This window comes from Sander lucioperca, chromosome 23 (genome assembly GCF_008315115.2).
Source record: "Sander lucioperca isolate FBNREF2018 chromosome 23, SLUC_FBN_1.2, whole genome shotgun sequence".
In the NCBI taxonomy this organism is placed as follows: Eukaryota; Metazoa; Chordata; class Actinopteri; order Perciformes; family Percidae; genus Sander; species Sander lucioperca.
This window is the reverse complement of record NC_050195.1, coordinates 14,155,762-14,171,395: the sequence shown is the minus strand read 5'-3', so window position 1 is coordinate 14,171,395 and position 15,634 is coordinate 14,155,762. Positions and strand designations below refer to the sequence as shown.

The window sequence follows — 15,634 nt, the reverse complement described above, 5'->3', positions numbered from 1 at the left end:
TCCTCCAGAAATATACCGCAGTTCATTTCATAATTAACAGGTAGGAATATAATTGATTGAGACGTGAAAGCTTAATCACTCAATTCAATAACCAGGATATCAGTGTTGATTAGATTAATTCAATTCAGTAATTGAAGTCGAGGGAAAGGTGAAGCTTTAGTTGATTGAAGGTTAAACTGCAGACTCGCCTCTTCTTTATCGTCTCCATCCACCGTGAACATTGAACTCCACACTCTGACACAGAATACACACTTTAGAGTCTCAACATTTAGTTTGTCTTTTTTATTAGACGTAGCAGTTTCACAAACAGCAGTTAGCCTGAAAATTACATTCAAAATGTGCAGCTGACCATGCGCAAACACTCCAGATACACCTTCAAACAAAAGTAAGTCGATCGTGTGTTTTTTTCTCCACAATCCGTGTATTGTCACGTTTTAATTCAAATTTACAAAAAATCTAAATCATCTTTCACTAGTTCACCATCAAAGCATACATACCTCAGTCACTATAACACATTTTAACAACTAGTTTCCGTCACTGTAAATATGCTCTGAAAGGTTTTTTTAAAGGCTCTCCTTTGCATTTTAACAACCATACGCTCCCCATTCATCAACCTTTGAAATATTTTCAGTACCGTTTTCCCTTCTCTGAATACTCTTTAATATTAGCTTAGGTGAAGAGAAGGGTCATCAAACCGACAGTCAAAGACAATTAATGTAAAAATTGGTAACATTGCAGTCCCCACAAATCCACTTTGTTTTTTTTCCAGTAACGCCAGGACCTCGGTGACGTTTCCTGCCACTGAAGAAACCAATTTGATTGTTGTTGAGTTGATAAGACGATGACCACCGGCAGCTTAACGGAAACTTGACCAAAGACTACACAACACACAGTTTGTACAAAGTGGCAAGACAAGGATGCTTCTGCTCAGGTTTTATTCCATTTAGGTTAATTCACTCACACTCACACACACACACACACACACACACACAAACAAACAAACAAACAAACAAACAGAGGGCTTGTCCTCCATCATTCAAGTCACAGGACGCTCATGTCACAGGGTTAATGGTTAACACTGGCTAAAAGGGGGGGAAGTGGGTGGTGGTGGTGGTGTGGGGGGGGATGGGGGGGGTGTTGGTGTCGCTAAGGTAAGTTGGGAACACGATCCAGTTCATCCAAGTGCCAAAAGACAGTCTGTTAACATAACACTGATTATTATTTTTTTCCCACCTGAACCATAACCACACAGGGCTTATACATCACAGACAAAGCTCCACAACACAGAAGAACCTCTTCAGTTCAGATTCAGCTCATATCCTTCAGAGAGGTGATGAGGTTGCCGGTTTGGCTGGTTAATGCCATGCCCCCCCCCGATCCAAAGCCAAAGTCTGTTCGGCTTCCACCAGAAGGAGAAGAGTTCCACCGTTCGAAATTACTGGCCACAGGGATCCAGTGTATGTGAACACACCTGAATGCTCGAATCCACCAAATCAGACGGACGTCCACACGCCATCACTCTGAAACACTGTCCGTTGTCTGGCCTGCTACTCGACGCAGGAATGGCAACTGAAAAAGTGGGTGAAATCTGTACACCTTTTTTTTTTTTTTTTTTTTTATCTCCAAAACTATAAGTGCAACACTTCCATAAACTGTCCTGTCAATAAACGTTAAATTAGATTTGTTTTTCTCCCACAACTGCTTGGTCCACAGCAATGTTCAGTTCAGTCAAAGAAAAGGGAGAGAGAGAGAGAGAGAGAGAGAGAGAGAGAGAGAGAGAGAGAGAGAGAGAGAGAGAGAGAGAGAGAGAGAGGGAAAGAAGTCTGTGTTTTGAAAAAGCCCAGCATCCCTGTTTTGAGCGGGTGCCTTCTACCTGCCGAAGATGCTTTCGTACTCGAGCAGTATGAGCTCCACTATCTGGTTCTGGTAGACCATGTGGACCGCGATGTTGCCCGTCTCGGTCTCGGGCCGGAGCAGCGTGGGTCCGAACACAATGGCCACGCTCTGGGTGGTCATGCGGTTGGCCTCCCCGTGGTCAATCACCCTGGGGAGTGGGGGAGAGGGAAGTAGTACAGGGGGGGAGATTTTAAGATGGAATGTGTCATAAATGGCTTTAGGTGAGCCTTGTTGTTGTAGACAACTGAGTGCAGCCTCAGGGTTTCATCTAGAAAAACAACATTATGGTCTTTCCACACATCTTTAGGGCCTGAGATCGAGCGCTGAGGCACACCCTGTAACCGTGCTCAACGCTCCAGGCTAGAGCATAATAGCCTTTTTAAATAGAATCTACATCCTCGCATGCAGATGCACAAAACAATAACATATTCATGGAAGGGAGAGAAAAAAAAGGAAGATTAAATCCGCCCGCTGATATACGTAGACCTCCATACACTGAATGTCACGCTATAAATTTCCTCAAGAAACACCACTTCATAGGTACTGAATTACAGCAAACACAGCGCCATATAAATGCAAATTGGAAACCTAGGCAAATGTCATTGTGAACATATGATATTGCCAGTGGCTCCAGTGGGCTAAGAATACACGTTAAACCTGGCTGTAGTTTGTGTTTGCCCACAGGCCGATCAGTCGGAGGAAAGGTAAACACACAGATCTGGACCGGAGTTGGTAAGATATCATCGGTGCCATTTAAGATCCGAGTGCATGAAAGTGTAGAGTTCGAGGGTAATCTGAACAGAGTCAGAGTTGTGTTGCATGTTGTCAAAGTCAAGCAGAGAGGTTTCAATGGGTGCGTGGGAAGGTGTTTAGGAGCTCGGGCACCCATAGCAAATCAAAGCCATATCAGCGGACCATATCATAAGAATAGTCAGATTGTCCAATGAAGATCAATAAAGGAATCGCCATCATGTCACAGGATAAGTCAGTTAAACTGTGTCCATTCCTATGTTTACAGTAACTCTCTTGGTGTTGTCCAACAGTCTCTTTTAGGTCCTGACCAGAGTAATAGCGATATGGAGAAAATCAAATATTGTGAAATGTTTGACCAAATTTACACATTGAGATTTGTGATAAATAATCTTCAGTAATGTGAATATATATGTGTTTCATGATGATGAGTGATGTAGCGTGCTTCCTTTTGCTTCACTTTGTGAACTACAAAAACACCACTGGACGTGAAACAAGCGCACAGGAAGTTTGAAAACGGTGTTATTTAAATTAACTGGATGGCGATAGTTACCCATTCTTATTTAGTGACTGATCAATCTAATATTATATGATGTGATGGCCTTTGCACAGTTTTTGTACACTTTACATACAGTACGTACTGAACATATACAGTATATATACACTGTATGAATATAGGTTCCTAGAAACTCCAATGATACAAATTAATTTGGTGCCTTTTCAGGGTCTTTTAAAATGTTAAAATGTAGTTGTGAACTACATCACTGTGTTTGTAGAAAGAAATTTACCAAAATACAATGCTACATGCACATTGTGGACTGTATTCAAAAAGTATTTAAGTTCAACGCACATGACAAAGTAGGACTACAGTTTTGTAAATTTCAGTCTCAGTAAAAGGGTTCTCATTGAATATTTACTGTATTGTACATATTACTTATCGTGTTTCTCGTGTTAATGAAAGAGATTATTAATAGTGTGAGTGTGCTGTTTTCTTACCTCCGCAGGTGTTTAAAGAGGCCTTGCATTGTGTCGTGGTTTGGTTTTGGCAACTTCTTTATTAAGTCTTTGATCGAATTCACTCGCTGCTTGTAGTCGGAGCATTCTGAAGCAGAGAAACAAGCAGTTGTTGAATGCACATGTGCAGAGCACCATCTTGTGGCTAAAGTAGGGGGCCTATGACAAGGCACTCTAAATGCCTTGTCATAGTGTATCTGAATAGTGGCCCTTTGACACAGTTGAATCAAGTCACTCACTGATGGCGTCAACAAAGTCGTCGAAGGACCCGTATGTGAAGAGAGGCTCGGGAAGCTCCCTGAAGAACATCTTGAGAGCTCCCGTGGTGACGTGGATGTCCTCCCACTTACTGTCATTCAGATCCACCTTCTCATCTGATGGAGGGAGGGAAGACAAACAAGACACGGGGATGGAGAAAAGAAGGATGTTACAAGTGTGTAAGAGGTCAGTATATGTCCCACTAGTCTCGCTTTGTCAGACCCTCCTCCACAGCGCTGTGGAGGAGGGTCTGACTAGTCCACACAGCATTCCGGGATGAGAGAAAAACGTGCTCTGGTTTATTGGCATTTCTGTAAACCAATCACAATCTTCTTGGGCGGTGCTAAGCGGCGCACGGAGCCCCGGTGCCTCTGCTAAATAGGCTCAGGAAGGAACTTGTTTTGGTGGAACGTGTACGTTCAAAAGAGAAAACTCAGATTGGACAGATAGTCTAGCTAGCTGTCTGGATTTACCCTGCAGAGATCTGAGGAGCAGTTAACCATAGTCCTCACAAATCCACCTGAGGTTAGAACGCCAACACAGAGGAAGAGGAAGGGGACGGACATCTGGCCTAAAAGAAGGACATACGGCGGAATTTACAGCGGCACCGGAGCAATCCCTGAAGATAAAGGTTGTGGATATAGACTAATGTCCCACATATGTGAACTATATCATCCTCTATGAATATTGTATTAACTTGTTTCAGTTTTGTTCTGATCTATTTAGAAGCTAATTGTGCTTGATAAATATACTGGATGGACAGTACATTAAGGATAGTACATGAAGAAATGATTTCATTAAGAAACTTATGGAATAGTAACTTGATCGATTAATTGATCTGATCTATGTTTTTTTAGATTTTGACGATGTTTTGGGTATGGGGCTGTATGGTTGTTTATTGAAAAACAATAGATTAAAAACACTTTGACAAGGGTATGGACATTTCAAAAAGGATAGGACCCGAAAAGCATCTTGCTTCTTCCTACTCCTTTTCACTTAAGAGAATTTATTTATTTTGTTTATTCTTGCTTTTCCAAAAAAAGTAAAATACTGTCAACCCTTCTGAAGCGCTTCATCCAGCTGGGATTTACTGGTGGATAAACACAGACCTCTGGGTACTGGAGACATTCATCTGCATGTACGGCAGAACAGAACATCTGCAGACTTTTCCTCCATTCACCAGCTAATGCTAACGGTAGCTAGCTAGCTTGGTTCAATCTTTCAAAACGAATCCAGTTGTAGTGTTGCAATGTGTGACCCTGCAAGATCCCCAGTCTTTACATATTATTTATGACAGTCTTTTTAGTGGTCAGCCGGCATACAGGAGTCCTACCATGATTTACAGCAAAGCGGAGCTTCTGGATCACTGCCAGGTTCCCGCTCACTCTGTATAAGCCGTCAATACTGAGACCTGCAGGACAAGGATGAGAAGAGGGGTAAAGGGACGAAAGCAGGGAGTGGAAATGAGAACACCGTGAGTCCTGACATGCCAAGCTTACCTCACACAGACGGCAGCGACAAAGATTGACCGATCAAATGGTTTGCTTTGGGACATTACCAGACTCGCTCAGAGGGTTTTCCCTTCCTTTAAAAGGTTTAGGTTCAGCACCCGAACCGTTTTGGGCAGCACCTAAGCCAAATGAATGTAACTTAAAGACTTTTCTCAGATCTAATGATTGTAGTCGGACTTCTTTAGCTTTAAGTTTTTGTCTTTTTGAGTGCTATTTATTGAACTGCTCTAGCTTTTTCAACGTTTCAGACACAGATATAGCGATAATAACGGTCCAAAATGATGTTAAAAAGAGACGCAAAACTACCACAAAGAGATATAAAATGTATGGGGAAATAGCATTTACAAAAATAAATAAAATGTAAAATTTTCTTGAGGAAGGATGGCTAAACCCCCCGCCAAATACACGCACCCAAGTCCTGGGCACAGCTAGGGAAAACACTGGCTCTGCTGACTGGCTTTTGTTTCACGTCCCACGAGCTCGCTCTGAACTTGGAAAAACGGCTTTTTAACTTTAGTGCCCCTGAGTCCTGGAACAAATTACAGCACTTTCTTAAAATCAACTCACTTGTGCCTTTTGGACAATTTAGAAATCTGGCTTTAAACCAGCAAACTTCTACGTGTACTTGCTGTAATTACTCTATGTCATTGTAAATGAGGGCCGCCCCTCGTTAATCTTTCGAGTTTAAATAAAGGTTGAATGAATCTCCTCGCATCCACTTGTGTCCTCTGTTAAGTAAAGATGCAGTTGAACACACTGCAAGCACTACAGCTGACATCTAGCTGACCATCAACATGCATGTGTGCTTCAAATATGTATAGAAAATTAAAAAAGGGAAAGGGGAAATTGCATTGTGTGAAATCACTGAGTCACCAGGCTGAACAGGCTCCACTGCGATTCGATATATAGGGCTGTCTATGTTTGCTGATGCCAGACACACTGCACAGACAATGAGCAGAGATATGTCATAGACGCTGCACAGTGGCCGTCTGCTGAGAATAAAATGGTGTGATGTGGTTTGAAGTAGTGATGGCGAGATGAAGCCTCATGAAGCGTTGAAGCTTTCCCGCAAAGTTGTTCGCAAAAGGGTTCACTTCTCAAGACTTCGTTTGTTCACAACAGCACCTGCTGGTTAAAGAGTGTAGAACAGGCAGATATATTCCAGATGATCTGTGGGATCTGTGATACACTGTATCAGAGACGGGTTTGGACTGTATTTTGACTTAAAAGACAAAAAAAAAAAAATCAGTTTTCACTTAATCCATTTATATCAATAGTGTGTAGCCTATTTTCTGGTGGTATAATAAAATGAATATAACTGTATAATAAACGGATTTCCTTGAGAGGAATGCGGCTATCAAATGTGTGTAAAATCAATCCTTTCGGTCATAATAGAAGGAGGGGCAATATTAGTGAATGTGCTCGTGTAGATCCTGGATGTATAATACGACCGTGTAGAAGCTAGTAGTAGTAGTAGTAGTAGGAGTAGGAGTAGTAGTAGGAGTAGTAGCAGCTGTCTGGATTTACCCTGCAGAGATCTGAGAAGCAGTTAACCATAGTCCTCATAAATCCACCAGAGGTTAGAATGCCAACACAAAGACAGAGGAAGGGGACGGACATCCGGCCCGGAAGTGGAACGTCGTGGTTGAAATAAACCCTTAATTCGCCCATCTCATTGTGAAAATATGCAGGCTCTATACATGCTAAAAGTATTGTTTATTTAAATGGAGTCTGGTGAGTGTGGCGATAGCGATTGTAGTCTGATGTAGTCTGATGTAGTGGAGTAAAAGTGAAAGTTCCCAGAAATATAAATAACGAAGTAAAGTACAGATACGTGCAAATTCTACTTAAAGCATAACTCTTGCCAAAATGCAACCTAGGGTCTTTTTGTGAATGTACCCGAGTCAAACTTTCATTTAAAAGCATATTTAGGACGGAATCTCCACTTTTAAGATTTACCGTATTTCCGTTTTTCGGTCAAATGGTCTTTTGAATGGGAGTCCTAGGGGCACTTTTATGCTATCCTCAAAATAGCTATTTTTAAACCACTAAGAAGGCTCGACACAACATGAGACTTTGCTCCAAGTATCACCAGGGGCTCTACACCTTGCACCCAGCATTGACAACATTGGTTGTGTTCACAGAGTTTACTAAAAAGAAAGGTTTTAACAACTCACGTTAGCAGTTGTTGTTTACGCTATCCGCCATTTTCCCAGTCAAAAACAGGCGATCTCCGAATGCGAATGAACGGACTCCATAGGAGGAAATGTCATTCTTATATGAGGCTCCTTTTTCAACTACAAGGTCAATATTGTTTTTCACTAATGACAAAACAAGGAATTATCCGTGCATTTATATGGAACTAAGCTTTAGGAGCTTTCCATCTTTACTCTCCTCCCTCGACTATTTTTGACTGGCTCGATAGACGGAGACCGGAAGAACAACAGGCTACAGTGAGTTGTTAAAACTCACTTTTTAGTAAACTCTGTGAACACAACCAATGTTGTCAAGTATTTCGTTAAGGTGTAGAGCCCCTGGTGATACTTGGAGCAAAGTATCATGTTGTGTCGAGCCTTCTTAGTGTTGTAAAAATAGCTATTTTGAGGATAGCATAAAAGTGCCCCTAGCTCTCCCATTCAAAAGACCTTCTGACCAAAAAAACGGAAATACGGTAAATCTTAAAAGTGATGATTCCGTCCTAAATATGCTTTTAATTGAAAGTTTGACTCGGGTACATTCACAAAAAGACCCTAGGTTGCATTTTGGCGAGAGTTACGCTTTAAGTAGAGTAACAAAGTATTTGTGCTTCATTTCATTACAACACTGCTCATACCTGTGTTCTCCACATGGTCGATACACATTGTGACAAAGTTGGGTACTGATGTGTTCTCCCGCTGGCACAGACTGCTCAGGCTGCAGCCAAACACCTGATCTGTGAATCAACAAACACATCCGTTTTCTTTCTTTCATCTGTCCAGTAAAAGGTGACCGAGGACACGCTGTCTGCTGTTACATTGTTCAAACAGTGGCACAAAGCCACATTTGGGAAATGATCGGCAAAGCGTTGTCTTCTGTCCGAATACCTTTGATGTATCCCTTGTCTCGGACAGCCTGATAGGTGGGTCGACGGGTCAGGAACTTCTTGAGCTTCAACCTGGTTTTCTTCTGGTCTGATGAGTCCATACTCACAGACGTCTTCATCACTGAGGAAGACAGGCACAATATGAATGGATTTCGTTTTTTTGTTTTAAAACAAAACATACAGCTCACAACATGAACTTCCCCGCCCACACACACACACACACACACACACACACTTGTCATTACCACTTGCTTAGACAAAAATTAAGGCAAAATGAAGAAATAACCATTAAAGGTGCTCTAAGCGATGTTGAGCGATGTCACTTGTTGTTGACGTTCGAAGTATTGTCAAACAAAACAGAGGCTAGCTCGCCCCTCCCTCCTCCTCATCCCGTCCCCTTCCACTAACTAACCCCCCAACCCCCCACCCCCAAATCCTTCCTGTCGGTTATTGGCTGAAACACTGGTTGTTATGTTTGGTAGTGCAGGTTGGCGCAGTTTGTTTTTGTTGCAGTTTGTGGAGCCTGGGCTGTCTGCAGAGACCGCGTTTTTTTTTACAGTGTGTTCAGGGGACAGGCAGCTAGCGGATAGTGAGGAGATGTTTTTTTACAGTGTGTTCAGGGGACAGACAGCTAGCAGATAGTGAGGAGATGTTTGCTGTATGTGACAAAAAATGTTGTAGCCTAAAAAACGCGTGACATTGCTTAGAGCACCTTTAATATTCAAGACAATACAATAACAAAAAAACAAAACAAAAAAACAGACAACTGTAAACCAAATAATCATATTATGTATATGTGATTAAAACAATAAGCACATAGTATATGCCTCTCCACAGCAAATAGCTTCTTAGGAGCCCTCCAGAAAGTTCAGGTACTTTCCCCATTTTCTAGTGTAGACATCTAATCTGGCAAACCGTTTATATGACAAGCCCACTCCTGGATAGACGCAGCCCTTCATTCTTCCATCCTCTTAAATGAATCTGTCTGGCTATCATTACACAAGTCTGGACCCAGCTTCTTATGTGCTTATCCATCCCGTTTAGGATTGACCCATCTCCCAGAAAAAATACTCTTAGGCTGAATGGAACCTGGGTCCCTGCACTCTGACATAGGTTATCATGTATCCCAGTCCAAACGACCTCATCACAGGACCATAGGACATGAAGTAATTGGCCGTCCTCTGTCTCACATTTTCCAACAATTTGGTGTGTCTTTTATAAATGTATTTCTTAAAGACACTAACAATAAACAAATGTACAGTATGTTGTTGGGACATTCTCCGCCGGTCTCACCTCTGTTCTTCTTGGAGTCCCGGTGGTCCTTCTCCTTGTCCTGTTTCTCAGCTCCTGGAGACTCGGGCATGTCCTCCTCAATGGCCTCGTCTGACTCCCAGGCCTGGATAGGAGACACAGATACGTAGTGCTGGATTCAGATTTAAGACAGATGTATCATTCAGATACATTCAGGCTCGGATTATTATTCTAAGTGTCTGACAACATTATGTTAAGACGTACTGTAAATGGCTGAAATAAGGGTTTATTTCAACCAAACCAGATTGGTGATTGTTGGAACAGTGGACAGACGAACCAAGACGGCTTTTGGTAGTTCTATTTTGTTTCTGTTGACTTTGAATGAAGTGTGTTTTACGATGATAAAATTACTGTTTATTTACATGGAGTCTGGTGACTTTGGAGATCTCGAGTTTGGGGCCGTTTCATGTTGAACAAAAAAGATCTTACACTTTAACAAACAGGTCTCTCTGTAGGGATCCTTTCTATAACGTTAGCAGACACTTAACAATAATCTGAGCCTGTCAGTGGTAAAACAGCAGTTTTTGTGGACGTAAATTGAAAAAAACACAAAGTAAACCCTTTAATCAATACAAGTTATTGATCACAGCATGATGTAACGGAAAATGTGCAATCTGGGTAGAACTGAGTGCAATATGAAGGGGAGGATGTGCTGTTTCTCATTCTTCTATGAGGGTGGGGGGGGTCTTGTGTGAGGTTTATCGGATGTTTATTGAATGCATTTGGATGAGATAATGTATGCTTATGGTTTATGTACGTTTACTGTATGTTTATGTCTGATGCGTCGCCATTTTTTGTTCTCTCGACTGCCCAAGACGTGTGTGTGGGCAATTGCCCATTAGCGTTACATCGTAGCTTGTTTCGCTGCTGCCGACTGCAGCGATCGTGCTTAATACTGGACCAATTTCAGAGATTTTTGTACCCATCAGTCAGTTGAACACAAAAGTAAACCCTTTAATCAATACATAAGTTATTGATCACAGCATGATGTAACGGGAAATGTGCAATACGGGGTAGAATTAAGTGCAATATGAAGGGGAGGATGTGCTGTGGGTTCTCTTCTGTTCTTCTTTGAGTGTGGGGGAAGGTAGGGGGGGGGTCTTGTGAGAGGTTTATCAGATGTTTATTGAATGCATTTGGATGAGATAATTAATGCTTGTGTTTTATGTATGTTTACTGTATGTTTACTGTGTTTTTGTGCGATGCGTCGCCATTTTTTGTTCTCTCGACTGCCCAAGACGAATATCTTCTATAGGAGACAATAAAGGCTTATCTTATCTTAAAAGTAAAACTTGTGACAAGCTGTTGCTAATGAAAGATGTCCCCTCACATGTGTGCTAATGGTCTCTGTGAGGGCCCGGTACCAGTCGTTGATGACGCTGTCGATCTCTGACTGGATCAGCAGCTCTGTCCCTTGACGAGTCTTCAGCTGAGGGAAGAAAAGTCAACATTACTATGGACTAGGGCTAGGGATTCCATTCTTTCATGATACAGGGGCGCCAATTCCATTTGTATTTATTGTGATTCTAGAAGTATTGCGGTTTGATAGTATTGAGTATTGCAATTTTCTTTTCCTTATTTGACAAAAAACAAAAGTTGAATAATACACTTTTAGAGACAATATATCATGAGACATTTCAAAAAACGGATTGTTTTCTAAGAAGAATGCACATCACGTCAGTCAGTCATTTATTTCAGAGACATTCATAACGTATGTAAAGGGGGTCCTCAGAGTTAGTGCAGGGGGGCCGCCAAATTATGTTTACAAAAACTTTGGAAATTTTCTTTTTTCCAAAATGAATATATGTCTGAAAATATACATCAACATGAATCTAACATTTTAATAGCAAAGATAAATTGGCCTATTTGTGAAAAAAATAATGTAATTTACACATTGAAGATAAGCTGTTATACCTACTATGGTGGCTATACAGTTAAGCTTAAGGATTCACTGCCATTCATTTTCATCCATGCAGCCCAGTTTAATGCAACTTCATTTTATACAACATATGTAGTAGGGGGTCTGTACTGTCTCTCTTTTAGCTATGGGGTCCTTGGCTTAAAAAACGTTGAAGAGCCCCGATTTATTTCATTAGCAAAGAAGAACATAACGTGTATTTTCTGCATTTTCTGCGTTCACTCTGTTTTGCTGGAAACAGATATGATGTAGTCGCTGTTGGCGGTACCGCATAAACAGAAAGTTTAATATTCCAATAGGGAAAAGAATCGATTTAAAAAAAAAAATTGTAGTGAAGAAAATCACGATACACAGGATTTTTTACCCACCACTAGTACTGACCACATTAAAACGTCCAAAGCGCCGGCTAATCTACAGTGAAACCTGACAGCAGATCAGTGGTGTTCTGTACCTCGATGACGTGTTTCTTGCTGGACTTGTCCTTGGATGCCCAATCCACCGACCCCCCTCGCAGATCAACAGTGAACTCGGGCTTTGACTGGTTGCTCCCAAACTTCTGGAATCAACAAAAACAGTGTGAGAGTCCTTGTCTGACACAAAGATGATACAAGAGGGACGCGTCGTTGTTGAAGGAGGATTTTTGTGTTCATGTTAACAACCAAGAAACTATTTGGGATGGGAACATGCTCAGTATTTTTGAAAGCAGGTGTCACAATTTTGAAACACTGTGAATCTCGTTTTGGAACTCTTCATGAATACACACACATCTTTAGTATCGTGTTACAAGAAAAGCAAAAACACTGTTAGATGTTAATTATATTATAAATATTAAGTAACAGACACTTGGTTAGATTCTTAATAAATAAAACTCAAGCCATTTCGATGACTTTCTTGTGAAACTTGTGATTTTCACTTTTGCAAGGGTTGTAGTTGTTGTAGAATGGAATGCATCAATTTACAATCAGAACATTATGATTTTTTGTGATACATGTTAAATCCATACAATTTTGAATGTCAATTATTTCTATTCAGCCCCACTGTTATTGTTTAATGTCATTAAAAGTGCAAGTTGTGAAATCTGACTATTCTGCTATTCTTCCAGGTTATCACACAGACCTTTGAAGAAATCTTAATGGACATGATTTGGATTGAGACACTGGTAATGAGGCGTCGTGGTTGCATGTCTTTCCCCATCTGTCTCTCCTGTCATCTCTCTGCTATTGGGCATTTAAAAGTCATACAACACAGAGACTTTCTACTTCACAACCTTTCCCAGGCTCCTGAAGCTTCATTTCATCTGTCCATCCAACCCAAACCTGCATTAACTCATTTGTTTGCCACCTGAGGGAACCAAATCAAGCTGTAAACACAACACTGGCTTATTATCATCTTATTAAGTTGTTATAGTGAACATGTGAGCCAACTGTTGCCTATTTACAAATCCAGCAGACACAGAGTGACATTAGCATTTGGAGTTGTGTTTTTTCCACCTGATGGGAGATCTGGGTTCATTTCCAACTGCAATACATCAACCATTGTGTCCCTGAGCAAGACACTTAACCTCTAGTTGCTCCAGAGACATGCAACCTCTGATATACAATATATAGCAATTATAAGTCGCGTCAGCTAAATGACATGTAATGTAAGTCCAATTTTCACTCTCCTTATAGCTCCGATTTGGTCTCTACCAAGTAGGCCTGTAACAACTATTCCATAATTGTCTAATTGTCAATTTTCTTTATGTAATCGCGGTTTCTTTGTTTAACCGCAATTAAGTGCTAACATCATCTAAGGTGCTAAGACTGTTGATTGTAATTAAATGTTTTTTGGATATGCTGAATTGTAATTATTTAAGTGATTATTGGTTGGACTGTTGAGCTAAAGCTATGCTAGTTGTTGGCAGTTGACCCTATACACGTTCATAGCAACAAAAATGACTAGGGGGGGCGGATACATTTAGAAAAAATATTTTATGGTAATAAAGAGGCGTTGTTTACTTTACAGGCTGTGTACCCGTGTTATATTATCTGGTTCACATGACAGTGATGTGACCAAAAGATGTAACCAGGGATTCATTCAAAACTTCAATTTAAAATATATATATATATATATATATATATATATATATATATATATATATATATATATATATTTAAATTTGACTGAAAGAGACAATTCTATTGTTAATTGCAATTATTTTTGAGACAATAAATTGTACAGCAAAATTTTGAATTGTTACAGCTCTACTACCGAGTACTGAGGACTCTTTAGCTTAGCCTCAGCCTTAGCTCCACTATGATCACTATACTGTTTGCTGTTTGGCTCGAGAAGGTAGTGTACAGTGGCTTTACCAGAGCCTTGTCACCGTAAACAGCTGCCTGTTGCTCCTGGAAACAACGCCGATGAGAGTGGTGAGACAAGACTAAACTAAAATAGTAAAGTTTTGGGCTGTAAAACTAAAACTTTGAGCTTAGGGGAACTACAAAATCGGTTTAAAGTGTGGATTCATTATAACAACCATTTTCACATTATACATAGTCATTTGATCCACTGTTAATACAAAAATATTGGTTAGTGCAGCTTTCTAACATTAGGTAGATCTGCTAAATCAAGCTCCACGCACATGCACGCACAAACACACACTAGGGCTGCACGATTTACAATAACAGTATTACTTGCGATAAACAAACAGATTTAAGTGTACTCAGTTCTGCTGCTTCCAGTATTTTGCTAAAATACAACAAAATGCTTGTTGAATTTAAATCAAATGAAAGGAAATCATTTCCAACTTTCTTTTATTGAACAAATTGAACATTGAATTGAAAGTAAAACGCAACACTAAAAAAAGAACGACAGTTACATTTTAAAGTGCTATTTTCTACTGATTTTCTTTCAACTAACACAAAAAAAAATCGCTGAGTCACGATATGTCGCAGCTTTTCGCGATGTGTTCATTGTGCCAGTTAATATTGCGATGACGATGGGTAAACAATATACTGTGCAGCCCTAACACACACCCAGATACACACCCACCCACCCACACACAGAGACACACACACACAGACACCCAGACACACACACAGAGAAACACACCCAGACACACACACACACACACACACACACAGAAATACACCCAGACACAGACACACACACACACACACACACACACACACACACACACACACAGAGAAACACACCCAGACACACACACACACACACACACACACACACACACACACACACACACACAGAGAAACACACCCAGACACACACACATAGAGACACACACCCAGACACACACACATAGAGACACACACCCAGACACACACACACACACACAGCTAAAGCAGGAGTGAGTGAAAGAATGAAAGACAGGCAGGAGCAGCGACGCATGCAGAGAGAAGTAACATACAGCGGCAGCCTGCACAGGACTACAGTTCACATAGGAGACAGCAGGACGGGGCTTGACTGAGCGCTTCCAGTTGCTAAGGAGAGTGAGGAGCAGCTCAGGGATGGAGCCACTGCGGTAGTACGACTTCAGGAAGGAGAGAGGAGAGGAACAAAAGCAATGAACAGAGGATGACAAATCCCACAGCACAGGTGACTGGTGACTATGCAGAAATGAGGAAGAAAGAAATAACACAGAGATGAATGGAATGCTTAAAAGCTCAGAAACTTGGGCCTCTTGGGGCTGATGGGATACGTACCCAGCTGGTGCTGGCCCCCTGACCCTTTGCGAAGAGCAGGGAGGAACCCTGCAGCACTGTCCACGAGGAGGTCCAGTTCTTCCTGTACGGCGCAATAAAACAAAAGACAAACTCTTTTAAAAGCTCGTCAGGATTTTGAAAAAAAAATAAAAAAAATAAGCCATTTTCATGTGGAGACGTTAAAGAT

The 15,634-nt window shown here is 41.0% G+C and overlaps 1 protein-coding gene across 12 annotated transcripts in view; it reads right to left on the bottom strand.

The window, feature by feature from the left end:
- Window positions 1-267: 267 nt before the first annotated feature.
- Window positions 268-15,634, bottom strand: part of arhgap12b (Rho GTPase activating protein 12b) — a 93,458-nt gene continuing 78,091 nt past the window's right edge. For 5 of the 12 annotated variants that reach the window (XM_035998088.1, XM_035998089.1, XM_035998092.1 and 2 more), the window contains 11 exons: window positions 15,448-15,529; window positions 15,153-15,275; window positions 12,192-12,296; window positions 11,153-11,251; window positions 9,805-9,907; window positions 8,513-8,632; window positions 8,263-8,361; window positions 5,252-5,329; window positions 3,900-4,034; window positions 3,643-3,748; window positions 268-2,044 (listed from right to left, as the gene is read on the bottom strand). In XM_035998088.1, the coding sequence (XP_035853981.1) occupies window positions 1,870-2,044; window positions 3,643-3,748; window positions 3,900-4,034; window positions 5,252-5,329; window positions 8,263-8,361; window positions 8,513-8,632; window positions 9,805-9,907; window positions 11,153-11,251; window positions 12,192-12,296; window positions 15,153-15,275; window positions 15,448-15,529 (1,225 nt within the window). In that variant the 3' untranslated portion in view covers window positions 268-1,869. The remainder of the gene's footprint in view (window positions 2,045-3,642; window positions 3,749-3,899; window positions 4,035-5,251; window positions 5,330-8,262; window positions 8,362-8,512; window positions 8,633-9,804; window positions 9,908-11,152; window positions 11,252-12,191; window positions 12,297-15,152; window positions 15,276-15,447; window positions 15,530-15,634) is intronic. The other 7 variants (XM_035998090.1, XM_035998093.1, XM_035998094.1 and 4 more) reach the window with 3 other exon arrangements.